The sequence below is a fragment of the Phyllosticta citriasiana genome, assembly GCF_038021145.1.
Source record: "Phyllosticta citriasiana strain CBS 120426 chromosome Unknown IWZ02scaffold_13, whole genome shotgun sequence".
NCBI classification, from domain to species: Eukaryota; Fungi; Ascomycota; class Dothideomycetes; order Botryosphaeriales; family Phyllostictaceae; genus Phyllosticta; species Phyllosticta citriasiana.
This window is the reverse complement of record NW_027117290.1, coordinates 51,782-72,030: the sequence shown is the minus strand read 5'-3', so window position 1 is coordinate 72,030 and position 20,249 is coordinate 51,782. Positions and strand designations below refer to the sequence as shown.

General features: G+C 54.0%; 6 protein-coding genes across 6 annotated transcripts; 5 read left to right on the top strand and 1 right to left on the bottom strand.

Moving 5' to 3' along the window:
- The first annotated feature begins 3,329 nt into the window (after nt 1-3,329).
- On the top strand, nt 3,330-5,291 carry IWZ02DRAFT_459743 (AhpC/TSA antioxidant enzyme-domain-containing protein). Its single transcript, XM_066768102.1, has 2 exons — nt 3,330-4,016; nt 4,219-5,291. The coding sequence occupies exons 1-2, from the start codon at nt 3,705-3,707 to the stop codon at nt 4,927-4,929; spliced, it is 1,023 nt and encodes a 340-aa protein (XP_066619503.1). The 5' UTR covers nt 3,330-3,704; the 3' UTR covers nt 4,930-5,291.
- A 384-nt stretch (nt 5,292-5,675) lies between these two features.
- On the top strand, nt 5,676-7,145 carry IWZ02DRAFT_435805 (S-nitrosoglutathione reductase; the record flags this gene model as incomplete). The annotated part of the gene is made up of 6 exons (XM_066766478.1): nt 5,676-5,699; nt 5,759-5,773; nt 5,824-5,938; nt 5,998-6,133; nt 6,231-6,880; nt 6,928-7,145. The coding sequence occupies 6 exons, from the start codon at nt 5,676-5,678 to the stop codon at nt 7,143-7,145; spliced, it is 1,158 nt and encodes a 385-aa protein (XP_066619502.1).
- A 644-nt stretch (nt 7,146-7,789) lies between these two features.
- IWZ02DRAFT_64729 (uncharacterized protein) lies at nt 7,790-10,176 on the top strand. The gene is made up of 3 exons (XM_066771008.1): nt 7,790-7,911; nt 7,965-9,271; nt 9,355-10,176. The coding sequence occupies exons 2-3, from the start codon at nt 8,136-8,138 to the stop codon at nt 10,001-10,003; spliced, it is 1,785 nt and encodes a 594-aa protein (XP_066619501.1). The 5' UTR covers nt 7,790-7,911; nt 7,965-8,135; the 3' UTR covers nt 10,004-10,176.
- A 5,669-nt stretch (nt 10,177-15,845) lies between these two features.
- IWZ02DRAFT_493226 (uncharacterized protein) lies at nt 15,846-16,954 on the bottom strand (the record flags this gene model as incomplete). The annotated part of the gene is made up of 3 exons (XM_066769914.1): nt 15,846-16,385; nt 16,439-16,700; nt 16,749-16,954. 3 exons carry the CDS (start codon nt 16,952-16,954, stop codon nt 15,846-15,848), a joined length of 1,008 nt encoding a protein of 335 aa, XP_066619500.1.
- Nucleotides 16,951-17,342, top strand: IWZ02DRAFT_459727 (uncharacterized protein). The gene has a single exon (XM_066768101.1). The coding sequence runs from the start codon at nt 17,074-17,076 to the stop codon at nt 17,305-17,307; it is 234 nt and encodes a 77-aa protein (XP_066619499.1). The 5' UTR covers nt 16,951-17,073; the 3' UTR covers nt 17,308-17,342.
- Nucleotides 17,343-18,541: 1,199 nt separating this feature from the next.
- IWZ02DRAFT_383743 (uncharacterized protein) lies at nt 18,542-19,668 on the top strand (the record flags this gene model as incomplete). Its single annotated transcript, XM_066765294.1, has 2 exons — nt 18,542-18,861; nt 18,915-19,668. 2 exons carry the CDS (start codon nt 18,542-18,544, stop codon nt 19,666-19,668), a joined length of 1,074 nt encoding a protein of 357 aa, XP_066619498.1.
- Nucleotides 19,669-20,249: the final 581 nt, after the last annotated feature.

Genomic DNA, 20,249 nt, shown 5'->3' with positions numbered 1-20,249 from the left:
GTTGCTGTCGTTTCTTCGGCCATCAAGACACTTATGGCAAAAGCTGTGCTCTTGGGACGTTGCGAGGCTGGCCGCAGGTACCTCCACCCAACCACCATTCCCAGTCTCCCACGCACGACCGGAAGTACAGTTGGAGCGCGCACGCTTCCCGATTCCTCCCTGCGTCACGACTTCGCCTGCTATACGAGCCTTTTCAGCTACTCGCAGCTTCGGCACCACCACTTGGATCCTGATTTTCGTCTCCCGCCTCTTTTCTCACCCGCTGCTGCGCACCTGTCTTCGCCTCAAACAGATGACATTCTTGCTCTGCTCACTCTCAATGGCTGGGTGGCCATAATCTTTTGGCCATTGAGCGACGCTGCCCAGGAACATCGCCATTCGCAACGATGCTACCGTGCCATCCGATTGCATCGTTCTCGTTCTCCTTTGGCGATTCGTCGAGATGGTAGAAATTGCCAAAACAGATTGCACCACTTGTGGTGATTTGCGTGGACGCTGCGAGCGATCGCTCTGCGACTGGCTGTGTGTCAGACGGGAGAAGGAAAATTTTTCGAGAAAAATGTTTGCCCCAAACCTTCATTCCTCCAAAGACTGACTAGCTGAGTGGCAGAACCTGGTGTAGACCCTTGACACGCAGCTCTTGAGCCGCAGACAACTACGGTACAGTCCGCCTGTGATGACTTCATTCCTACCCCTTGAGCATTTCTATTCAAAAGCATGTAGCTCAGAACTGTCGAGCGCAAGATTTCAACTCAGCAGTGCCGACCATGGATGCTCCTCTGGAATGCGGTGTCGCCGAAGTCCAATACTTTGATGGGCGAATGGCGATGGACCTCGAACCAGCACCAAACTTTCAATATTTCTCTTGTCGCATACGACCTGTCAATCTTGGGACATGGCCACTCTACACCGTAGGTATCAGGGTGGTCTGATCCGGCACAGTCGGAGATGGTCGAGAGGCAGAGGACGAATCGACCCAGCCCCAATCGCAAATCCTCCGCCTGCCATCACATCGCACGATGACATTGACGCAGAGGTAGACTAGTTTCGTTGCCTGTTTAGGGACCGAAGAGCCGACGACTCAAAACTCAGCCCTGCAACGTTTTCAGAGCGACTGCCACCTTCACACCGTGGCAGTCCGTCAGTCATTCTGTTATGCGCTCGAAGCAAGGGGGCGCAAAATTGTTGCTTGCGCCCCCAAACCTTTCCAACAGCCCAATCCTGCGCGAATACCAGTTACTCATCTTTGACGAATCGCAACGCGTAGCGAGGCATTCGCAAGAGCGTTGCTGGCGCCCAGCAGGGCTGGACCTCATGGCCTGCGCTGCGCCGCGCCGCACAACCGACCCGGCAGAGAGGTAGGTTTAACGGTTTCCCTGCGACCACCTTTTGCCCTGCAGATTGACGAATAGACGGACGGACGACGAACGACTTGAAGTATCAGCCCAATCATCAACATCGCCGATGATGCGTTGTCGACGCCTCGGGTGCCGCATGATCTGGATGCGCGAGGTGCGCAATCGCCAGCCAGACTCGTCTAGTCCAGTTTAGTAGAGTCCAATCGCTGTGTCGCGGCGTCCAGGTAGTAGTGCTCTCTGCGAGCATGCGACGCCCATGCGATATGATACGTACCATGGCGACGCGTGGATGGCGTGGAGCGTGGACGTACCACTGCACGAGAGAAGTACAAATATTTCTACCCTCGAAACCATGTATGTGACCATGAGGGCAGCTGCGCCGCAGCAGTGTGAGTGAAGGAGGAAGAGCAGACATCAGCCAACGGCGTTGCAGGTGGCTTTGAGCATGCGAGGAGGCGGAGGACGACCAAGTACAGCAAGTACTCACCACACTACGCACTGGTGTGATTCCATGGTGCTGCTGGTTTGGCACCGATCTGCTGGATCGCCACTATCTTCCCATCTTTCTGTCTCTTCCCATCACCTGCCACCATGCCCTCTCACGCCTCTCTTCAACCCCTTCTCCGAAAGGCAGTTGCAACCCCAACACGCACACATCATCAGGTAGTCATCTGGTCGTTCTATTTTGCATTCAGCGCTGCCGTGGCAACGCGCTCGGCCAGGCTGGGCGGGACTCGGCATTGTGTGGTTGCCTGCGTGGTTGCCAAGCGGTGGGTTGGATGGGAGCGTGGAGGGGCAAGAGGAGAGGTCACGCGACATCTGGACGCGTGGGTCGTGACGGAAGCAGATAGTGAGGGTGAGGGGAGAGAGGGATACGGAGTAGACGGGAGAGAGGTTCAGGCTGCAGGCGTTGGTCGGCAGGTAGACTTGAAGAGGAAGGCACCTCGGACAAGGACTCCTTGCGAGTACATAGAAATGTCTTCCTCTTCTCTGCTTTCTTTCCTCCATGGCGGTCGACTCCTGTTGCTTCGGGCCTCCTACTTTTCCCCATTTTGCTTCGTCACGGCCGCCGAAGTCGGTGTCTAGCGCTGGCAAGACAATGACGGATGAATGAAAGAGGCGAAGTAAGACAGCAAAAGGAAAAAGATCAAAGTCCAAAACTTATCTTGATCAGCTATTTTGGAAATGCAGGACCTGTCGTCGGCCAGCAAGCCACATTGCCAGCCAAACGAGGCGCGGCGGTGGTGAGATGACACGAGCTTTGGGCGGCTCTGCTCGACCGAATCTCGCAGTGTCGCTGCTGACGAAGGCCAACGGAAGATTGCCGCGCGCAAAAATCTGACATGATCCAGGGGCGGCGGCCTGAAGCCCAGCCAACCAATACACGGACAGCTTTGACTCTGTACGTGAGAAGAGTCGGTCGTCGACGTTGCCATTGTCTAGGCGATGGATGGATGGATGGATGGATGAATGGCACCCAGGAACGGGCCGAAGCCGCTAGTCCGGCTTATCTCCAATGTCCGGGCAGCGTCTAAGCCCCGCGGCATATGCAGTGTGGTCGGTGGTCTTCCAATAAACTTTTTCGGGAGAAGGGGCGGAGCAAGCAAAGAATACTCGTGTTCTTCGCGCCCATGACGTAGGTTCGGTTAGCTTCCATGGAGAGTTATGGACCGTGGCAGGGCCGGGTCCGGTCAAGACGGGAGGGCGTCAGGGGAGGTCATTTCGGGCTGCGGTGCCGTGTGTATACTGGTGGATGGGCAGCTTGGCCGTGGCTGACGCTGTCGCAAGTCGCGTGTGGCGGATGCCAATCATGGCGGCGGATGCGGATGCAGATGCAGATGCTGGCTTGCGTTGTGGCGAGGGAGGGACACGGATGGAGGGTGAGGTGCTGCGGTGCCGTTGATATGCAGGTGAAGCTTAGGTTTTGGGGGGGGGGGGGGGGGGGGGGGGGGGGGGGGGGGTGAGGTCACCGGTAGCATAGCTGTACCTCACTGGGCTCCGCTGCGCCATTCACTCATCCACCATCTCGTGTCCATGTCCAAGCGTGGCGATGAAACTGGCGACGGAAACGCAACTGGCCAAGACTCAAGACACGCGTCGCAATGCTGTCTGGCCTCGCGACTGACTGAATATCCTCCTCCTCCATCTCCGCCCAAATCAAAACCCTCAACACCTTGCATGCCAACACCGCCCGCCCAACCCAGCAAGCTTCACCATCTTCCTTTTCTCACCTGTACCTAGGCCTCGTTGTTGACCAAGCCGTATTCTGCTGCCTACAACCTCTTCGACCCTCATATACAGCTTCTTCTCCTCCTCGCCTCTGCGCTCTCCACGCTCATTGACATCATGGCGTCCAACTCATCACCGACTTCTCGCTCACCACCCGAAATCATCACCATGACTGCACCCTCCGACTCCCCCGCCAAAGCTACAAAATCCGAAGAAACGACATTGGCATGCGAATACGAACCGGATGTTGAATTTCAGGGCGACGTACTCGTATCGCAAGACCTTCCTTCACAGAAAGATGTCGATCTTTGCGCCGACATGCTGGTCCTCGGTGCAGACGGGGAGTCGAGACCGTTCAAGAGCTTGTACTCTGGCGAAGGCGTGGCAACGCGACAGCTAATAATTTTCGTACGGCACTTTTTCTGCGGCGTACGTTTCCCCTCCGAGAATACAGCCACCAGGGGGGGGGTTGAAGAAAGAAATGAGACTCCGCGGTTCTGTCTGCAGCTGTGCGCAGCAGCCCGCCACGTGTAGTTGTGGTAGCAGACGACTGCTCCCTAGCGGATGTCTGGTTTCTTTCTACACCCACTGCGCAGCTAATGTGGAGAAGAAGACGCTAACAAGCGGCCAGAATTGCCAGGAATTCCTCCGGACGCTGTGCGCAAGCATAACCCCCGACGCGCTCCTCGCACTCGAGACACCCACCTTCATCACCATTGTCGGCTGCGGCCGCCCCGAGCTGATTCCCGCCTACGCGCGAACGACTGGCTGCCCGTTTCCCATCTTCGCCGATCCGACTACCAGCCTGTACGCGCAGCTCGGCATGCAGCGGTCGCTGTCGCTCGGACACAAGAAGCCCGAATACCTCAACAGGACGAGCGTGGTGCAGACGACGGTGGCGGGCATCTACCAGAGCATCAAGAGCGGGCGCGGCGCGCTGCAGGGCGGCGACATACGGCAGATTGGCGGAGAAGTACTGTTCGAGGATGAGCAGGTTACGTGGATTCACCGCATGAAGAACACGAGGGATCACTCGGAAATCCAGGAGCTGCGGCGTGTGCTGGAGCTTCCGGTCGAAGTCAAGGCGGAGGACGAGGGCAGGCGGGGCAGGAGTCGCGGTGCGTCGGCCGTGTCGAAGCGCACGAGCAAGAGCTGGAGCAGGAAGAGCGATTCGACGTCGGACAAGGAAAAGGAGATGCTGCAAAAAGAATTTGGATACAAGGAGGAAGATAAGGAGAAGCGCAAGAGCAAGAGGAGGTCTATTCTGCCCGACATTTTTACCAAGCGAGAAGAGGAACCGCCGTCGCCGGTAGACGAGTACAATGAGTACAAGAAGCTGTAGTTTTGCACGATAGCGAGGCGTTGGGGGCGTAGATTGACTGAGACGGCCTTTGTATTGAGCGACTGAAATATATCACGGCACCATCAAAAATTTCCAATTTCCAGCGAGGCGGTCACATCGCGACATGAGGTGCGGTGGTCCCTGTGGTGTTGGTTGGATCCCCAAGGTTCGGGGCCAGAATGACGTCGGATCAAACAGCAAACTAAGTGCGATAATTCCGCGCTTAGTCAACACACATGTGGACTTGACGATTTGTCGGCCAAGGACAGCAATTTCATCACGACGAGTGGAGCCTCTGGAGAACCGCCGCTTGGCGTCTTTGAGAATAATGACCTGGTGAAGATAGCAACAGAGTCCGCGGCGCCCGAATGGGCAAAAGATTCCGCTGCGAGAACCCCGCCAACTGAAGTCCATGTACCCCGCCGCCAACCTCATCGTCAGCATGCATGGAGACGCCCTGCTGCTCCCGGGCGAGGGGAGCAACGGCAGCCCAGCCCAGCCCAGCCCAGCCCAGCCCAGTCTCAGTGGAAGCCAGAATGCGAAATGGTGCCGTTGGTCGGTTCCCGTTGTAGACACCGTTGGTCCACGTCGATATCCTGTATCCGCCGGCCTTGGGTCCCCCACATGGCTGGTGCGCGCCGGATGGTGCTGCCGGCCTTTCAAATAGACCTCTCCACCCTTCCGCGACAACCACCACTAATTCCTATTCCAACCTTTCAACCCTTTGCCCTAGCACATTCGACACCATGTCCGCCGACACTGTTGGAAAGGTGAGCTCGCGACTGCCCGTGACGCAATGCTCAAGCTGCTGCTGACACACACGCCGCAGACTATCAAGTGCAAGGTACGCGATCCCTCGAGCCCGACAGACGCAAAAAATTGACGCCACTCAAGGCCGCCGTCGCCTGGGAGGCCGGCAAGGACCTCAGCGTCGAGGAAATCGAAGTCGCCCCGCCCAAGGCCCACGAGGTCCGCATCCAGGTCTACTACACGGGTGTCTGCCACACAGGTGAGCGCGCAGCGGGGAAGTATACGCGAGAGGGGGCTTGGCTGAGATTCTCCGCGCAGATGCCTACACTCTGTCGGGCAAGGATCCCGAAGGAGCGTTCCCCATCGTCCTCGGCCACGAGGGCGCCGGTATCGTCGAGTCTGTTGGCGAGGGCGTCACCTCCGTCAAGCCGGGCGACAATGTCGTTGCCCTGTAGTAAGTTTCCCCTCTTTTCCAGCCATCGGGCGGACCCGGGCGGGGACGAGCAAAAGAGATCGCGATTTTTTTTTGGCTGACCCATTGGCGCGCATAGCACCCCCGAATGCCGCGAGTGCAAGTTCTGTGTTAGCGGCAAGACCAACCTCTGCGGCAAAATTCGTGCCACCCAGGGCCGTGGCGTCATGCCCGACGGCACCTCGCGCTTCAAGTGCAAGGGCAAGGACCTGCTGCACTTCATGGGCACCTCGACCTTTTCTCAGTACACCGTCGTAGCCGACATCTCGGTCGTCGCCATCACGGACAAGGCCCCCATGGACCGCACCTGTCTGCTGGGCTGCGGCATCACGACCGGCTACGGCGCGGCCGTCATCACGGCAGGCAAGGGTGGTGTCGAAAAGGGATCCAACATTGCAGTCTTTGGCGCAGGATGCGTCGGTCTCTCGGTCATCCAGGGTGCGGTCAAGAACGGTGCAAGCAAGATCATCGTCGTTGACGTCAACGACTCCAAGGAGGAGTGGTCCAAGAAGTTTGGCGCCACCCACTTTGTCAACCCCGTCAAGCTGCCCGAGGGCAAGAGTATCCAGGAGAAGCTCATTGAGATGACCGACGGCGGCTGCGACTACACCTTTGACTGCACGGGCAACGTGCACGTCATGCGCAGCGCGCTCGAGGCTTGCCACAAGGGCTGGGGTGAGAGCATCATCATTGGTGTTGCGGCGGCTGGTCAGGAGATTTCGACGAGACGTGAGTTTTGCTCCTTCCATTTTCAATCCTCATCTAACTTTCCACAGCCTTCCAGCTTGTCACCGGTCGTGTGTGGAAGGGCTGCGCGTTTGGTGGCGTCAAGGGCCGCTCCCAGCTGCCCGGCCTCGTCGACGACTACCTTGGGGGCAGCCTCAAGGTGGACGAGTTCATCACTCACCGCCAGCCCCTGGACAAGATCAACCAGGCCTTTGGCGACATGCGTGCCGGCGACTGCATCCGTTGCGTTGTCAACATGCGCGAGTGACTTCGATCCACGTTGTAAGGTGTAGCAGGTAGGCTTGGAGTTTTTTTTCCAAAAATTTCACAGAGGAGTGTGGCGGCTGGCGGCTTTTGACGTGTTTTCTTAGAAACCTGGGTCGGCTTGAGTTTAGGGGTGACGATATTTGAGGGCAAAAGTGCCTGCCATATGCAGCGTTGTCTGGATGCGGTTGAATGGGATCTGGTTTCCAATGTTTGTGGCAAGTGGTTGTGATGTCTTGACCGTTCCCATGGCTGCTTTTTCCCCGGCTGACTGAATTGACCAAGACGAACCTTGTGCTGACCAGCATTGCATGTGAAACGGAACTTTGGCAGGAACATGGCTCGGCATCTCCATCGGCAGATTTTGGGCAGCATCAACCGCCTACGACAACTACAACAGCTGTCACTTGTTCAGCAACATTGATTTTTCGAGGAACGCTTACATTGACTTGTAAATGTTTCGCTCGTTCGACAAGTCTCAAGAGCACGGAAGATGATGGACAGTCCATTGACTTGGAATCCAGAAACTTGGGATGAAAATACCAGGACTATTTGACACGTAGTCGACGGAAAAGAATTCATCGTGAATGATTTCTCCTGGCTGACTCCGACCATGAGGAACTCAAGTCAAGTCAGTGTTCTATGAAGCGTTGAAGATGATGCAAACACTGATCAAGGAACTGAGCGTTCATGTCCCAGGACCAGATCGCAACTTCCAATTACAGTCCCAGCACGTGCCAGCCTTTCATGTCCATTGTTGAAGCTGTCTCGTGAGTCGGTCCGTGTTGGGTTCCTTCTTCTTACTGACAGTTGCCCCATTCAGAACACAAGCCCCTCCAACGCCATTGAACTTCCAAAACTACGACACATCCTATGGAAAGTGCCAGTGTCGTCTGGCTCTGCTTGTCCAACATTTGCTTGACCTTCGACAACCATCTTACAACTTCCATCATCACCAGAACAGTCGTACCAAAACATTCGTCTAGAAACAACCATGGAGAGCAAAGCGACGGCCAAGTCGACTCCACACTTACTTCCACTTCACAACAAATCTTCCACACGCTCACTCCCAGACGAAGCGACCGGGGATTCCAGCGGCCTCGAAGCAGTCTCCGTTCGTACCGAGCGGTCTCGAGAGGACGTAGATGGATCTGATCCGGACAGCCTCAGCTCCGACTCGCAGTCTGAAGAAGTACCTACCATCACTTTGCTACCCTCGGCGCCCAGTACCCCCATCACTTCTCTACTTTCGCTCTCAGAGACACCGTACACGCTCCTCGCTGCCCATCATGAGACTACTGGCCGAGTCTACAAGATTCAAAACATGCCAGGCAAAGGTGTCGGCGCGCTGGCCACGACCTTCATTCCCGCCGGCACGCGCATCATCGCCGAAACGCCCATCATGGCAATCCACCGGCGCGACTGGAAGTACGAGACGACGCAGCGAATGGCCGTCATCCAAGCCTATCTATCACTACCGCACCCACATACGCAGCTCTACGACTCGCTGGTCAACTCGCCGCCCCAATATCGCCATTGGCACGACCTGATTGAACAGGAATGGCAAGACGCGCAGCCATTCGGGCCTGAAGACGAGCCGCACGCGGTGCCGTTTGACAGCGAGCTTTCGCGCAGCGAGCAGACACGCATCATGGCCGTCTTTGCAACCAACACGTTTGGTGTGCACCATAGCCGCGACAAGATCGAGGCGGTCATCTGCCCCGAAGCATCGCGCCTCAACCACGCGTGCGCACCCAATGTGCAGTTTGTGTGGAACGATATCTTGATGGACGGTGCCCTCACGATGCACGCGGTGCGTGACATCGACGCCGGTGAGGAACTCACGGTCGGCTACATCGAGCTGCTGGAGTGTGCAGCAGAGCGCCACGAGAAGCTACGCGCCGTTTACGGCTTCGACTGCTCCTGCGTCGTGTGCGGCGCTGATGACGCGACAGTGCGCCTCAGTGACTGCCGCCGCGAGATGATGCGTAATGGCCTCGCAACGTGCAAGAAGGCGAGAGCGGAAGCTCCGAAGTGGTGCTCGCTGAGCCCCGAGGTCAGGGAGATTCTGGAGTCTGTTGTTGCGCTGCACCAGGAGGAGGGCTTACTTGGCCTCAGTGCGGCTGACGCGTGAGTGCTCCCTGCGCGAGGCGCTTGTTAATGTTTGTTGGTGGAGATGAGTGATTGATTGACTGACGGACTGCTGCTCGTAGCTTCCGGATGGAAATTGACCGCCACTACATGCAGCAGACACTTGTCGTCCTAGAGCGCTGCATCGGCGCCGATCATATGTTGTCCATGCGCACCAAGAGGAAAATCGATGATATCGACGTTAAGGAGGAAATGGAGGCTGATGCAAGGGCGCATTCGGAGATGAAGGCAGCGTATGAGTCTGCTACCGCCCACGCAATAGTTGAGTCATCGAGCGCCGCTGTCAGGGAGCAGTCGAGCGCTGCTACCGTTACCGCCGCTACTTCGCCCAACTCTGACGTACCGAATAACGACTCTGTCCATGATGTCTCGCTCTCTTCAAGCCCCAATGACAAACTGGAAATCCTATCTGATGGGGTTGCGCTCGTTGACATCGAAGATTGCACCATCGAATTCGACGGCCCAAACTATGCGGACGATCTCGTCTCCATCCCCTGCTTCGACGGCGGATGTGACACTCCCAACACTGTCCCGGCCTCTCGTTTCTGCTTCGACGGCGATGGAAGCAAGGTGAAGGACGAGGAGCAGGAGGAGGATGAGGAAGAAGAGGAGCAGCAGGGAGGGAGGAGGAAGAGGCAGCGTCGGGGAAAGAAAAACAGGGCGGTCTCGCGGGCCAGAACAGCAGTGATGAGCGGGCGGGACCGACGTTAGGAACGGAGCGGGGCTCTTCGGGAGAACCGACTTTGTGCTGAGCCTTGCCATGGAATTGATTCGGATGGATCGCCCAGTCCGAAGACGGCGAGGTTGAAGGAGGAAAAGAGAGAGGATGAGGTGAAAGAGGAAGAAGGCGTTGAGGATTCTGGTTCTGATGCTAACTCTGGCTCTGGGTCTGATTTGAATGAGCCGCACACTGATAGGCTTAGGAAGCGGAAGAAAAAACAAAAGAGGGGGAAGAAGAAGAAAATTAAGAGGGAAGAGCAGAGGGAAGTGGAGGAAGCGAGTCGGCTCGACCCATCAGGGGCAGTCCAATCGACCAACGGCGACGTCGACGGTGAAGTCAACACACCCACGGCAGCAGCAGTAAACGAAGAACTGTCTTCCTCACCCGCGGCAGCAGCAGTAAAACAAGAACCGCCCTCTCCACCCGCGGCATCAGCAGTAAAGGAAGAACCGTCCTCTCCACCCGCGGCATCAGTAGTAAAGGAAGAACCGTCCTCCTCACCTGCGGCAGCAGCAGTGAAAGAAGAACCGTCCCCTCCACCCGCGGCAACAGCAGTAAAGGAAGAACCGTCCTCTCCACCTGCAGCAGCAGCAGTTGAACAAGAAGAGCAGACCTCCCCACCCGCGGCAGCAGCAGTAAACCAAGAACCCCCTTCCTCACCCGCGGCATCAGCAGTAGAGCAAGAAGAGCACACCTCCCCACCTGCGGCAGCAGCAGTAGAACAAGACGAGCAGACCTCTCCACCGGCTGCCACAGCTGTCCTAGGCCAGCAAATCCCCCCACTCCCCACGATCTCCCAACTCCTCAACTCAGGTTTGTCCCCCTCCATACCACCAATCTCAACAGCCGTCTCTAACGCCGTCTGCTCAGGTTCCTCCGCCCCGAACATCCCTACATCCGGACCCGCGAACTCGTTGTCCACCTCACTACACAACACACCGTTGGACGGGCCAACCCTAGAACGCACCATCAAAACCGCTTGGCCTGCCCCAAATTACCTCTCCGCAGAGGAGGTTGCCGAGCAGCAGCAATACCTTGCCGAGCTTATTCACAGAGACATGTTGCGCGGGCGACAACGCTTACAAGAAGTCGAGCAACAGCAGCGGCACGGGCAGCAATACCAACAAGCACTTGAGCCTCAGAACCAGCGACCCCCACAACCACCCCAACCCCCGCAGCAGCCTTACCAACAAGCACCACCACAACAAGTACCTCCCGTCGCAATCCGCCAACCCAACATGCCAATGCTGCCGCCACAGCAGCAACAAGCACCTCAGCCCCAGCAGCAGCGGCACCAACAAGCCCCCCCACAACAATACCCCCCGGTCGAGATCCGCCAACCCAACATGCCAATGCTGCCGCCACAGCAGCAACAATTTTACATAGCGCACCCGCCCAACGAGTTCGACTCGCTGGTTGTGCATTTCCCCGGCCAGCCCTCGGCGCGCTTCGCCCTCGTGCCTCTGTACCGCATGCCGTTGGGGTCGAACTACGAAGGTCCGCGTCGGAACCATTTGGAGGCCAGTCTGATGTCGAATGGGCAGGGGTCTGTTCGGCTTAGACGTGGTCCTTATGAGTGGTTGGGCGCAGGTGGGCCTCCGGGAAGGTGAGGGGGGAAATGGGGGTGGGCTTGGCTGTCCTTTGACTTTCCCTCTCTCTCTTTCTTCTTCCTCTTTCTTCTTTTTCTTTTGGTTTGGTAGTGAAGGGGTGATTTGGTATGCCGTCAGCCAGCAAGTGGGTAGGTAGTGAGTTTATCGAGGCAGATATCAATTCAAGCGGTTGGTTAGTCTTTCATGTCAGCCGTTCGAACGTTGGTCAAAGTGCGATGCAACAGCGTCTGTGTCTGTATTCGAGTGCCTGACTGGTTACATAGCTGGCATCAGATGGGATGGGACAGAGGGTTTCTTGCATCTTCTTCCAGCTTTCTTCCCCCCCTTTTCTTCTACCCCTTTTACCCGGACCCTTCTGCCCCTGTATGCGGATGCGGTCGTGGAGGAGGCGTTGTGTTGCATTTCTGGAGCATTCGTGGAAGCGTAGTCCTTTGTTTCTGGAGGGTTCGTCGTGGAGTCAGTATGCGTTACTGGGGCATTCGTTACAGAGTCGGAGTTGCTCCATCGCAGCCCACGGGTCTACAGCCGTCTCAAAGACACGCTCCCTCTCGTTTGCTGGAGCATATCATAGTTCTCTTGCAGCGGTGCCATGACCGCCTGATGGAACCAACTAAGAAATCCGTCGCTTCCGGAATGAACGGACTGGACGTGCTGGATGCAACTCGTGACGGCAGACGAAAAGTTGGGCAGCTCATCCTCCTGAACCATGATTGTGTACATGGGAGCGTCGCTGGATGGAGACAGCGGTTCTCGGTAGTTGAGCTCCAGCAACGCAACACCGAGATAGTAGACCATTTCGTCGTTGCGAAAGGACAGTCCGGTGTCGTTGTTGGCGTTGGACTGGGTTGGAATACGAGGCGAGACCTCGAAATCTTTTGCGATGGAGAGATGAGTTTCGCGTCCTGATGGATTCCTCAAGGAAACGTTATCGAGCGTCCATTCCTTTCCTCCGTAGCCAGCTTGTTTCGTGGAAGCGGAGCACGGCCGAGGCCAAAAGTGGAGATATCGTCCGCCTATGTGCGTTAGTCCAAGGCTCCGCAGCAAAAGTCGTGGCGCACGATAAGAAGACGGGGAACGGTCGGGGGCTTTCGCAGCCTTCATTCAGGAACGGAGCGGGACTAGTTTATTTTGCAGACTTACTTTTCCACTCGTCGACAGCGTGAGCTGTGTGTCGAAAATTGCTTCTCGTAAGGACCTCGCGTTTGACGTATTGATATTCACCGGAGCCAGGTCATCGTGGACGTGGTAGTGCCATTATTGGTCATGGAAGACACCACGGCACACACTATCAGTGTGGATTTTGGCCAAATTGGCACACAAACCGGCTGTCGCTGTATTGGAACTGCATTCGTCTTTGTCATCTTCCGCTGTCAACGTGCACGACTTCCAGATGCAACTTGTGTGGACGGTTTACGCCCCATCCGAAAGCACACCTATCTCGGCATCTCCGGCACATCGCCTTTTTCGCGATACCGAGGTCCCAATACCACTCCGATCTTGATGAAAACGACAATGATTCGAGAGCAGTCCAGCGATTCGGGACAGATCATCTATCACTGAAGAATTCAATGAATATGTCCATCAAAACGAATAGCGAAGCTGATGAAGCTGGTGAGGTGTCAATCAAAGGTCGAGTTGGTCAACAAATCCAATACTATCCGGATGGACGTGTCGATGCGTCATACCCTCCCCCTTTGGAACCGGTGAGAACACTGAACTTGTTCAATACTTTGGAAGCCGATCACTGACCGCATTGTAGCCTCCACCACCATCTTGGCTGGTCGAAATGGTGCGGGAGTTGCACCTACGGGAAGAGAACTCATTACTCGAGCCTATTATGCAGTATTCGGCAATCGAAAAGGAAACCAACAAGCCAACACAGCTCGATAGCTCCTGAGCTGGAAGAATGGATCGATCCACAGAGTGAACCGCTACCGGAGTGGCCAAAAGGCCGCGACACATTTGACGAGGACTCGCACACCCAAGGGCCCGACTCACAATTCAGTTTCCGCGATTCAGACTCAGATTCTTTCAAGGAGCCTGAGTGGGAATCTAGTTTGCATTTCCATTACTAGTCCTCCTCGACGTCGGACGAAGAATCAAGTGAAGAACTGGAAGAGGTTGAAGGGTCAGAAGATCCAGAAGGTTTTGACGAGTCTCATGAGACTCCGACGGTGATTACAATCTGTAGCTCTCTTTCTGGAATAAAGTGGAGCGATGTCCATTCTTCCATTACGCCGCACGATACTTGATTTAACATTTCAGAAAAAACTCGGATATAGAAGCCCGAAGGAATGTGGAGGTTCGAATCCGTATGCTCATCCAGAGCCTCTGAAAAACAATCCTCCTTGGCATGCTATTAGACAGTGTGGGGATCGATTATCGCTGCCTTCCAAGCGCAAGGTCTCTCGATCCAAAAAATGGGACTACATCATCATACATCGGTTTGTTACCCGCAGCCTCTCTTCAGATGAGAGAATCTAGTCACCCCTCTGTTGTCCACTTCCGCTTTTTTCGCAAGCGTGATGCTAGTTGAACAATTCATTCTGAATAGTCGCAGCGTGCAATCACTCAAGGACAAAGGTCGATTCGCACAGGGTGTCGCAGTACGGATTCGATTCAACGACGTAGTAGACTATTCTTTGTCATTGAGTCAAGCTGCATCTCCAGGACCCCCTTTCACATTTGTTTCTTTTTGCTGTGGCAGAAGCCAATACGGACATGGTGCGCCAAATCTGTGCCAGCAAGTGTGAAAACCAGAGTTCGCAGAGAAAAGGACCAAAAGTTAGAGAAACTGAAACACAAACCGCAGGAAAAGAGAGGCATCAATTCTCCGATGCCGGATCGACGCTGGCATTTTGGGTCATGGTCTGGCTTGGAGTTGGCTTTTACCAGTCTTTCATCAAGCCTGACTGCTTTGAACGGTCTAATGAGACGCCAGAGCCAAACGAGCCTCATATATCAGTTCTTGAAGCAGCTGCCAATGATCCTGAGAGAGCTGGAGCCGTCCAAAAATTACATGCGCCTCCTCATTGCTTGTTTCAGGAACGATGCTGCTCACATTTCAAGCCTTGCGGAGCACAATCTTGTCGATCTTAGAGCCCATGCCAGGACTCCTCATGGTGCGGAGATGAGAAAAGAGTCCCTGGTTAGGACTCTATTCTTCCTGTGCCTGGAGAGAGACTACCGAGACGCAGCAGAGACATTCATTAATCACGGTTTCAATGCCAATGCGAGTTTATATGGACCTCAGACACCACTGCACATTGCCGTCAGGAAAAATTCCAAATCTATGGTTTGTTTGCTGCTCTCCCGAAAAGCAAATCCGAACCATAAGAATGCCGGTGGAGAGACACCTTGGAGCGCGTATGCGAACGCGAGCTACGCTGAAGGTATGCTTACTTTTCACTACTCTGCCACATAGGAAGACAAAATCTTGAATGCTGTCCACGAAAACTCAGTCCTTAAACAATTTTTAGACGCTGGCTAGATCCGAACTCATCTAGTCTAGGATAGTTCCCTCCCCTTCACAGGGCAGTGGGTGCTGGAAGAGCTGCTGATGTAGATTTTCTTCTCAATAACAAAATCAACCCTTTGATTCCGAAAGGACGTGGACTGACCCCTCTAAATATTGCCGTTCACTAAGGGCACTTAGAGTGCGCTAGATTGCTGCTTTAGTCCAAAGCGGATCTAAATCTGAGGACGGGTTGTCCCTTGGCGACCCTTCTTGATTTAGCAAAACACGCTGAGATGCAAGAAATGGCTTGTTGAGTACGGAGCAGAGACTGGAAGTGACAGGAAAGCTAGGAAACAAGACATCAACCATTTGAGAGGTTTCATCGACAGGGAACTTAAGGCGGTGGAGCATTCAGTGTTTTGGCATTACCAATAGAAGCTATCGAAGGTGCTTGGATTATTTCCAGAGTGTCAAGTCAAGCTTCAGCGGTCGTCCGGACGCCATCCGTTGTAGTTCTTGAGGAAATGTTAGCGATAAGAAGCATTCCAGAGCAGAGGACTGCTCACCGTTGTCGAACTACCAGTGATATGCATGCCATCCGCGGCTGCATTTTACACACTTCCCATGATGACGCCGCTATGATTCTCAACCCTTTCCCGGAAGATGGTGTCTCCAATGTGGATCGCGCTCGTCTGAATTCAGTCGTCAGACCGGGACCCCTATTCCAAATGATCGACCTACCTGAGTCTGCACTGCTTCCTCTGATTACGGAGAATCCAGTGCAGTGATCCATTGGCAGAGCTGGTCAGAAATGCTGCGGAACCCGGGATGTTCGGGAAAGGCGAATCTGCACATCTCGCGGTGGTTTGCTGGAATTGGCTGCGGCTTCTTCCCAGGGATCGTGGCCGACTCCTTGTCGACTACAAGCCCGAAGCTTTTTGCGACCCGCATAGAATGTTCCTCGAAGAAACATGCAACATCGAGATAATTTCCGTCTTCAGAATGGGCTCTGCCATCTAAGTATGCCAGAAACGCGGAGGTGATGTCCGCTGCCTTCTCTGATCGCCGTTGGAGGGTTTTCATGTTATTGTCGTTTGTCGTGGTGAAGAGAGAAGCCACTCGCAGCACAACTTTTCCAACTGATGCCATGTCAGAACCTTTGAATGGCGTCCCGAGAAAAGCAACCCCCTTCGTCGCCTCTGCAATGTTCTGACTAGCAGCATCTGAGCCGTGCTGCCGGAACAGAGCATTCGCGACAACAAGACCACCGAGGCTGTGCGCAACAAACAGCAGAGGACGCCCCGACTTGAGGTGGTCAGTTGCATTCAACCCAGTATCTTATAGCAGAGGGATGTTACTGTTCTCGTCCGATTTCTCAGACCAGCCAGGCTTTGGAGCAAGGAAGTGCAAAACTCGTCCAAGCTGGTCTCCAGGGGAATCTCCTTGCCAAGCCAAGATCTTGCGTAGTCCGCATCGTACCCAAAGGAGAGAATCCGAGCTGTCTTGCAGACATCGGGCAACAAATCCTTTGGCCAGAACACCGGATCCGGATCCTCGTCAGTCGGTTTTGATGACCAAGTGTTTACTCTGTCCCCTCCGAGACCATGAACGAAGATGATGCTGTACTTGTCAGAATACTTCCAACAATCCGATTTGAAAAGGGCTTACTCGACAGTTGCATTTAGTGGATCAGCCAGCGGTTCCCCTAGTTCTGTCTTGGGTGCCACTCTTATTCGTTCAGCCTGAGCAGCCTGCTGCCCATCCTGGCTGACCTCCGGGTCCATGTCTGCCATACTCTGTCCAGCAGCGTCTTGACCCATCCCTTGTCGGCGTTCAAACGTCAGGCTGCGAAGTTTCTTCTTCAACATGACCATGTCTGCGAAAGCTTTTCCCTGAAAGCGTTGCTTTTACTCCATGGGATGACCGTCACTTTTACGCGCCAGCCGATGCTCCGCCACTTCAGTCAGATGGACCACCGCAAGCCAATGGATTGATGCGAAAGCCGTCGAACGTGTTCCAATTTCTGCAAATGGTGCTTTCGCCGCTTCTGTCCATGCAAGCCATTTCTTCGCCTCATTATGCGCGAAACTCTTTCCTTTCCATCTCGAGCGCTGTGCATACTCCACAAAGGACAAAGGAACTTGATTCGCCTTTCTTCGCGCCGCATCGTGATGGGAGCCGCATTGATTGTAGAGTCGGAAGTCGTGTCCAAGCGAAGATCCCTTGACCACACAATTGCCGTCGAACCCGCAATCCTGGATTCGTATACACGCGCGGCTGTGCGAAATCTCGTGTCGCTTCTCAGTAGATCCTTGCGCGGGGATTGCAGTCGGCGAATTGAAGTTCAATTCATGCGTGTGCGTGATTCTCGGCTCGCCACGCGCCCCGGGACAATCAGTCCAGCTGTGCCGCTTTCGCGCAGGCGGACATCCCACCCTGAAAGCCCATGGATAATTTAGCGCCCGGACCGTTTATACAATGTTAAGATGATCCACCATGGAGTTGGCTCTTCAAGTCTCTGTGAGTCGGACTGCCCCTGAGCGTTGCAACGCACAAATTCAGTTTTGCCGATTTTCCTTTCTTGGACCACAATCATGGGAAATGATGCAATTGTTGTCTCTGTTCCGAAACCTAAGGGCGTAACCTCCCTAAACAGTACCTTCGGTGCTGTTTCGAACGAAAATGGCTTGTTTGTCGCAAACTCTGTCAATCATGGAACTTTAACGCAAATAGGTGAGTTAGGAAGTGACTGGAACAGACAAGTGCTTAGTTGGCTAACAAAGGCGAAGGTGCACAAACAAAAAACTATTATAGGTATTTCGGATCTTTCGACAGATGATGAAATGAGTCTAACCATACCAGACAGCTATGCCTCTCAAGATTCCAGCGCTACAGAATGGGACAAACGCGCCCAAATTATTATGGCCTGGCTCCCTCGATTGAACTACTCCAACATCCATAATGGCTTTCGTGAGAGAGCTTCTCCAGGAACTGGCCGGTGGTTTTTTGACTCATAAAAGTTCATCTCATGGCGAACCACAGAGAGACACAGCGGCTTTGGTGTTCTGGCAAACGTTTATCTACCCGCATATGAGCACTTCAGGAAGTTAATTAACGAATCTCTCTTCAGTTATAGCCGGCGCAGGGAAATATTTACTTGCGTATGTGTTTATTTTTGACAAAAGTTGTTGCAGTAACCACAGAGACTGGAGTTCTAACTGGTGTGAAGTTCCACTATCATTGAAGAGCTGCTGAACAGCCATGAAACTTGCCAAGTAGCGTTCTTGTACCTATCATATGAGCGAAGACAAGGAAAGACACCTTCAGTTAAGGACTTGCATGGAAGCCTTGCAAATCAGCTAATCATTCAACGGAGTGACTCGAGCACACTACCGTCTTGTCTCCAGGTCCTCTGGAATAAGGAGAACAAAACGGCAGACCCGTTTGGAAATCCCCCGGGAATGCTGCAGCTTGAAGACCTGCTCTCAGATTTGAGTTCGATCAGCAAGACTTTCACTGTCATTGACGCGCTGGACGAGATTGATTCCAGACAACGACAAGATCTACTACACCATTTGCGCAGAATCAAGAATATCAGCATCCTCATCACTTCGAGGGACCCGTCGATCAAAGACTTTGAATCGGTGGAGATTCTGGCTCACCAAGAAGATATCCACAATTACATCGAACAAGAGTGCGACAAACTGTGGTATCTGACCGAGCAGGATGGAGATTTGAAGACAGAAGTCAAGCGAATAATCACGACAAAGGCCAACGGAATGTAGGTGGTGGCCCTGTTCCGCGAGACCAAAAGCTGTTGTTGATTTTTACTAGATTTCTCCTGGTCCGTAGCCACATGGAAATCATCGCCGCACTGACGGACCGCGGTGAAATTCGAACTGCTTTAGAGAGGTTGCCCAGCGACCCGAACTCGATGTATACGAACATTCTCCAACGGATACGCAACCAGGAGGATCCAAAGCGAAGGTGGACCATGGCGATACTTGGCTGGATGGTCCATGTGTACAGACCACTTGACTTTGACGAGCTCAGACACGCGCTCTTGATCGGCGGCCCAGTTGAACTGCCCCTGCAAGCTGGCGACGTATCTTTTGAACACAGTTCCTTGCTATCACGAGAGGCAATTTTGGCTCTTTGCTGCGGTCTGGTGGAAACTGACAGTAGCAGGTGCGACTCCTTGAGATTGATCCACTTCACTGCGATGGAATTCTTCGCGGAAAGAAGTGCTGAATTTGTTCCCGGCTTCGACGCTCGGATCGCATTAGCATGCGCAAAGTATCTCTCGATCCCACGGCTTGAGGCTCCGGACCCAAGTATTCCTGAGGTGCGGTATCGACAATATACGGATTCTGACTATCGCGACGGCCGAAACAACTATACTGAAGAATTCAAAGAGTACGGAAGGCTGCAAGACCATTGCAAGAGCCGAGAGGAGATGAAGTTGGGGAAAAAGATCAAGAAGTTTGACGAACACATGTACGTCATGAATGAAGTGCAGCACTTTTTCGAAGGAAATGAATGTCATGTTGCCCGGATTACCCGACAAAAGATACACAAATGGCTCTGATGTCTTGATACAGCTTACCACTGAGTTAAAGCTCTAGCTGTATCCCTTCCTGACGTACGCCGGGAAGTACTTGGCACATGACTGCAGAAAGATCTCCCACGATAACGATCGCTCCCCAGTCGATTACCAGATTCGCAAAATTTGGGAAAGCCCTGCAAAATTCAAACTCGTGGAATGGCTGTTGGATGATATAGGATACCGCCGAACCCTTGGGCTCAAAACCTTGACCGACTACGCTGCATTCTTTGAAAGTCCGACGCTTGTTCAGATATCTGGTGATCGGGAGAAGGCGTTCAGGATTGCAATCAACAACGGCTGTCAAGACGTGGTCAGAGCTCTCCTAAGCTCCGGACCCATGGTCGATCTTTCAACTCCTCGTGGCCATTCTACACTACTTTCTGCCGCGCAGAAAGGGTCTCTTCAGGCTGTCAAGGATTTCGTCTGTATCATCTCGGACAACTTGGACAAGGCCAAGAAGTACCACAAATCCGTGACTAGACGCATAAAGGACTAGTTCGGCCGCCGACCGCCTCTGGGTGCTTCCGGCCACGACTACTACTTTCCGGGTTTGTCTCTCATCG